The sequence below is a fragment of the Rhincodon typus genome, chromosome 26, assembly GCF_021869965.1.
Source record: "Rhincodon typus isolate 14 chromosome 26, sRhiTyp1.1, whole genome shotgun sequence".
Taxonomy (NCBI): domain Eukaryota; kingdom Metazoa; phylum Chordata; class Chondrichthyes; order Orectolobiformes; family Rhincodontidae; genus Rhincodon; species Rhincodon typus.
Window position 1 is genome coordinate 35762903 of NC_063357.1, and position 6000 is coordinate 35768902.

The 6000-nt window shown below is 45.1% G+C and overlaps 1 protein-coding gene across 1 annotated transcript in view; it reads left to right on the top strand.

Annotated features, from left to right (window-relative positions):
• Positions 1 to 6000, top strand: part of LOC125486128 (huntingtin-interacting protein 1-like) — a 181511-nt gene that overhangs the window by 138147 nt on the left and 37364 nt on the right. The window contains exon 10 of the mRNA XM_048612385.1: positions 2443 to 2518. Coding sequence (XP_048468342.1) covers positions 2443 to 2518 — 76 coding nt within the window. The remainder of the gene's footprint in view (positions 1 to 2442; positions 2519 to 6000) is intronic.

The window sequence follows — 6000 nt, forward strand, 5'->3', positions numbered from 1 at the left end:
TCCCATTACCCATTGAGACAGCTCCACCATTTGATGATATCAGGGCTGATCTGATAGTCCTCAACTCCACTTCCCTCCTTATTCCTATAACCCTTGATTCCCTTACTGATTAAAAATCTGTCTATCAGCAAGGTGTAGAATTAAAATGACAGGCCAACAGCAGCTGGGACTCATCCTGCAGGCTAAATGGAGGTGTTCTGAAAAGTAGTCACCCAGTCTGCCTTTGGTCTCTCCAGTGTAGAGGTGACCGCTTTGTGAACAGTGAATACAGAAGATTAAATTAAAGGAATTGTATCTGAATTGCCGCTTCAACTAGGGGGACTGTTTGAGGTCTTGAATGCTGAGAAGAGAGGAGATAATACAGGTGTTACGTCTTTTGTGTTTGCAAGGAAAGGTGCTGTGATAAGGGGATGGAATGCTCCAGGTATTTGAAGAATGGACTCTGGTATTATGGAAGGAACACCCCCTTTGAAATGGCGAAAGGGGAGAGAAAAATAGTTGGTGGTGACAGCATGCTGGAGATGGTGGAAATGATGGAAAATAATTTGTTGAATATAGAGATTGGTGATGTGGAAGTTGAAGAAAAAGTGAATCCTATCATGGGAAGGGGTGAGAGCAGCATTGTGGGAAATGTAGCAGCCATGAGTCGAGAACTCTATCAACCATGGAGGCAAGAGGATCCTCAGTTGAGGAAAAGTCGTCATCTCAGAAACTCTGGTATGAAAGGTTACCTCATTTGAATCACTGCGATGGAGACAGAAACTGGCAGAATGGAACAGAGCTCTTACATGGTTTAGGATGTGAAGAAGTGATGTTGTAGTAGCTGTGGCAGTCATTGTGTTTATAATGAATGTTAGTTGATGGCCTATTGCCAGAAATGGAGACACTGAAGTTGTGCAAGGGAAGAGTCGGAATGAAACTAAAGGAAGAGCGAAAATTGGAATCAAAATTGAAGAAGTTTTCTGATTCAGGGTGAAAACAGAACATGACATTGATACAGTCATCAATGTACTGCGATAAAAGTTCAGGGAGAGGTCCACTAAGGAAGATGAGAAATGTTCCACCTATCCCATTAAAAACTATGGGGACGGCTAATACCCATACATACATTGATGGCAAAGCCTTTTATTTGGAAGAAGTGAGAAGGCAAACAATGTTAATGCTCATTGCAAGGCAAATTAAGGATAAAAATAAGTAAATGTTACTGCAGCTGCACAGGGCCTTAGTGAGACTGCATTTGGGGTACTATGTAAAGTTTGATCTCATTACTTAGGAAAAGATATTGTTGCATTTGAAGCAGTTAAGAGAAGGCGTACTTGACTGATTCCTGGGTTGAGGGGTTGTCTAATGCGGAAAGATTGATCAAGTTGGGTCTATATCCGTTCAAATTTTGAAGAATGAGAGGTTATCTTATTGAAATGTGTGATCCTGAGGGGATTTGTCAGGGTGGATGCTGCGGAAATATTTCTCATTGTAAAGTGTCTTGGATTAGGTGCGCAGTTTGAAAATTAGGCACCTCCCATTAAGACTGAGAAAGAGAGAATTCTTTTTCTTTGAATGTTGGTGAACTGTGGAATTTACTTCTCTAGAGAACAGTGGACGTTGGGATCTTTGACAGGGGAGTTGAAGGGTGTGAGGGTTTGACGAGGAAGTGGAGTTCAGGACACAATTAGGTTAACTGTGATCTTATAGGTTGAGGGGTGGGGTCAAGTCACTGAATGACCTACTGTTGCTCCTAGTTCTTGAGTTCTTGAGAGACAAATTAAAGAAGAAATTGTTCAATGAGAGATCATATTCAGCCAGGCAGAGGCTGATACTAGATCGAACCGGGTCAACTTTCATTCAAGGCAAATGTGGAGAGCCCTCAAACAATTTTGATGGGGAATGGAAGTGTCGAGAGGTTAGACTTCCATGGTAAAGAACAAATGTTTAGGGCCATTTGTGATGGATGGCATCAAAAAGATGAGTTGGATAAAGACTAGATGAGGAGAAATGAGGGTAGGAAGAAATCAAAGCAAAAGACTTTAAATGTTGTGAATCTGAAGTAAAAACGAAGTGCTGGAATTACTCAGCAGGTTTGCAGCAATTTTGGAGAAAAGTATTTAATGTTTTGAGTTGAAAATGACTGGGAGATAGCAGTTCTGTGGGGCAGGGACAGGCTGAAACGGTAGGTCTACCAGGAAATTCCTGTTTATAGATTGTGGGAAGGACGTACAAGGTTGCTGTGAGCAGTTTGGTAACTGAGGTGGGAAGCCAAGAATTGAGGATCGCCAGAGGAAATCAGGCCAATAAATGTTTAGAAACAATGGTTTGATGTTTGGTGGTGGGGTCATGATCATGGCGGAGGTAGGAAGAGATGTTGCAAAGATCAATTGATCTAAAACTCTAATTCAACCTTTAGTGATACTTGTATGCTTAGTTTCACTGTGGTTTGTTTTGCAGACTGAAAGAATTATTTTATAGATCCAGTAACTTACAATATTTCAAGCGGCTGATTCAGATTCCGCAGCTCCCGGAGGTAGGTGCTTTTTGAAGATTAAAAATAGACTGCTTTGCCATTTATGCACATTCTGTGGAAAATAAACATTTGAATTCTTTCTGCTGTGAAGGAGATGATAACACCAGCACTAGCACCAGCTGATGTGTGTTCAATTGGCAACGCACAGACTGTTTTCAAATCTGTCTCATACTATTGCAACTTATAAGTAGTGAATACAATAGAATCACTGAATATTATGGATTAAAATGCTAAATGACGCCAATACACATTGAAATATGAATTTCTCAGTCTTTTGCGTGACAGTGCTATGGAACGATTGCTGCATTTATCATTGTAAATCACGAAAAGCTAGCATATAAGTTATATGTATGTAACTGTGTGTAAATCTAGAGGAGGCGATGGCCTAGTAGTAGTATTGCAAGGTGAGCATGTTGCAAAATGAGAACATACTGATTGATTCGATGTTTCTGTAAGATGCTTGACCATAGCCCAGCATCACTGTTTGTTGGGTAACAACCAGCAGGTAGGTTGCCTTGTCTTGCTTGGAAAGACCTCCATGCCTGTAAACAGTATGCCAGGCAGCATCAGAGGAGCAGGAAAGCTGACATTTCGGGTCGGGACCCTTCTTTAGAAATGCCCACAGCTGACGTCGCTCCGCCCACCGCCTCCACAGCCGCCAGCTCTATAGCCAACCCCAGCCCCAAACCCTGCTGCGTCTTCACTATCCCCCCAGACCTTCCCCTCACTGAGGATGAACAGTCAGTCCTCAGTAAAGGACTCACTTTCGTCCCCCTCCGCCCACACATCAATGAATACCGTTCACTCTTGGATGTCGAATAGTTTTTCCTCCGCCTCCGTGCCTATTTAACCGTGAGTCTAACCCACCCTCTACAGATCCCTTCTCCCGCCTCCAACATACCCCATCCTCCTGGACACCACCGGAAGGCTTCCTACCCTCCCTCGATCTCTTCATTTCCAACTGCTATCGAAACATCGATCGCCTCAACCTCTCCATCTCCATCACTCACTCCAACCTCTCCCCCACAAAACATGTAGCCCTCCGCTCCAACCCTAACCTCACTATCAAACGCATGGACAAGGGAGGTGCAGTTGTGGTATGGTGCATTGACCTTTACATTGCCGAAAAGATTTCTGAAGAAGGGTCCCGACCCAAAACGTCAACTTTCCTGCTCCTCTGGTGCTGCCTGGCCTGCTGTGTTCCTCCAGCTCCACACTGTGTTATCTCTGACTCCAGCATTGGCCATTCTTACTATCCCTCCATCCCTGTAGGTGTTCAGAGCATTGTGTTATGTTGTGTGGCAGAACAAGCATTTTGTCAGTTTCAAGTTTGTCGAAACAAGAGGAATATGGCTGCAAAATAATCTTTTGTGGATAAGAAATAACTTTTTTATGCTGATTGTACTGTGTGGTGTGACAAGTAAAATTATAAACATCAAAGCAAAGGTGGGCAATTTAACTTCACAAGCCTGCAGTATCATTCATTGAGATCATGACTGATCTGTAAAGTTACTTTATAAAATTACTGTTGTACAGTATCTCTTAAAATTATTGCTTAACAAGAACATAACAATCTCCAATGTAACAATTTATCAAGCCTCAATTATCATATGTGGAAGAGAGCTCCAAAAATCGAGCATCCTTCATTAGTCTTATTTAGTAATTTAACTATATAAATTGTTATTATTAACTATTAACTTTTTTTAAAAGAAAGCAAAAAAATAGTCATGGTGATTTTGGTGGTAGGAAGGCTGATCAGTTGTGTGTGATAACACTCCTCAGTAGGACAAAAAGAAAAAGAAAGACCAGTGGGGAGACTCTAATGGCACACTGGTAGTTTCCCTACCTCTGATTCAGGAAACCTGGGTTCAAGTCCTACTGCTCTGGAAGTGTGTAATAACATCTCTGAACGGTGTAATTAGGAGGTATCTACACTCAGGAGATCTTGAGAACGTGTATTTGGCCTGAAGTAAATCATAAACGCAAAAGGATAAAGGCTAACATTCTTTTTATATTTTTTCATAAATCTGTTCAGCAATATTATTACACACTTCTGGAGCATGTGGGACTTGAACCCAGGCCTCCTGGATCTGAGACAACAAGGTGCAGGGCTGGATGAACACAGCAGGCCAAGCAGCATCATAGGAGCAGAGAGGCTGACGTTTCGGGCCTAGACCCTTCATCAGAAAAGGGGGAGGGGAAGGGTGTTTTGAAATAAATAGGGAGAGAGTGGGAGGCGGATAGAAGAGGGATAGAGGAGAGGATAGGTGGAGAGGAAACAAACAGGTCGAAGAGGCGGGGATGGGGCCAGGAAAGGTGAGTGTAGATAGTGAGTTAGGAAGGGGATAGGTCAGTCCAGGGAGGACGGACAGGTCAAGGGGGCGGGATGAGGTTGGTCGGTAGGAGATGGAGGTGCGGCTTGAGGTGGGAGGAGGGGATAGGTGGGAGGAAGAACAGGTTAGGGAGGCAGGGACGAGTTGGACTGGTTTTGGGATGCGGTGGGGGGAGGGGAGATTTTGAAACTTGTGAAATCCACATTGATACCATTGGCGAAGGCAACCTTAAGTTTACCTGGACCATCTCTAACACCTCTCTCCCCTTCCTGGACCTCTCTGTCTCCATATCGGGCAACCACCTCGAAACCGATATTCATTTCAAGCCCACCGACTCCCACAGCTACCTAGAATACTCCTCCTCCCACCCACCTTCCTGCAAAAATGCTATCCCCTATTCCCAATTCCTTCGCCTCCGCCGCATCTGCTCCCAGGATGAGGCATTCCACTCCCGTACATCTCAGTTGTCCTCGTTTTTCAAGGACCGTAACTTCCCCTCCTCGGTGGTAGAGAACGCCCTCAACCGTGTCTCCCACATCTCCCGTACCTCATCCCTCACACCCCGTCCACGCAATAAAAACCAAAAAAGAATCCCCCTCGTCCTCACGTACCACCCCACCAACCTCCGGATCCAACGCATCATCCTCCGACACTTCCGCCATCTGCAATCCGACCCCACCACCAAAGACATCTTTCCCTCCCCACCTTTATCTGCTTTCCGGAGGGACAAGTCTCTCCGTGACTCCCTTGTCCGCTCCACACTCCCCTCCAGCTCCACCACACCTGGCACTTTTCCCTGCAACCGCAGGAAGTGCTACACCTGCCCCCATACCTCCTCCCTCACCCCCATCCCAGGCCCCAAGAAGACTTTCCACATCAAGCAGATGTTCACCTGCACATCTGCCAATGTGGTATACTGCATCCGCTGTACCCGGTGTGGCTTCCTCTACATCGGGGAAACCAAGCGGAGACTCGGGGACCGCTTTGCAGAACACCTACGCTCGGTTCGCAACAAACAACTGCACCTCCCAGTCGCGAACCATTTCAACTCCCCCTCCCATTCCTCAGACGACATGTCCATCCTGGGCCTCCTGCAGTGCCACAACGATGCCACCCGAAGGTTGCAGGAACAGCAACTCATATTCCGCC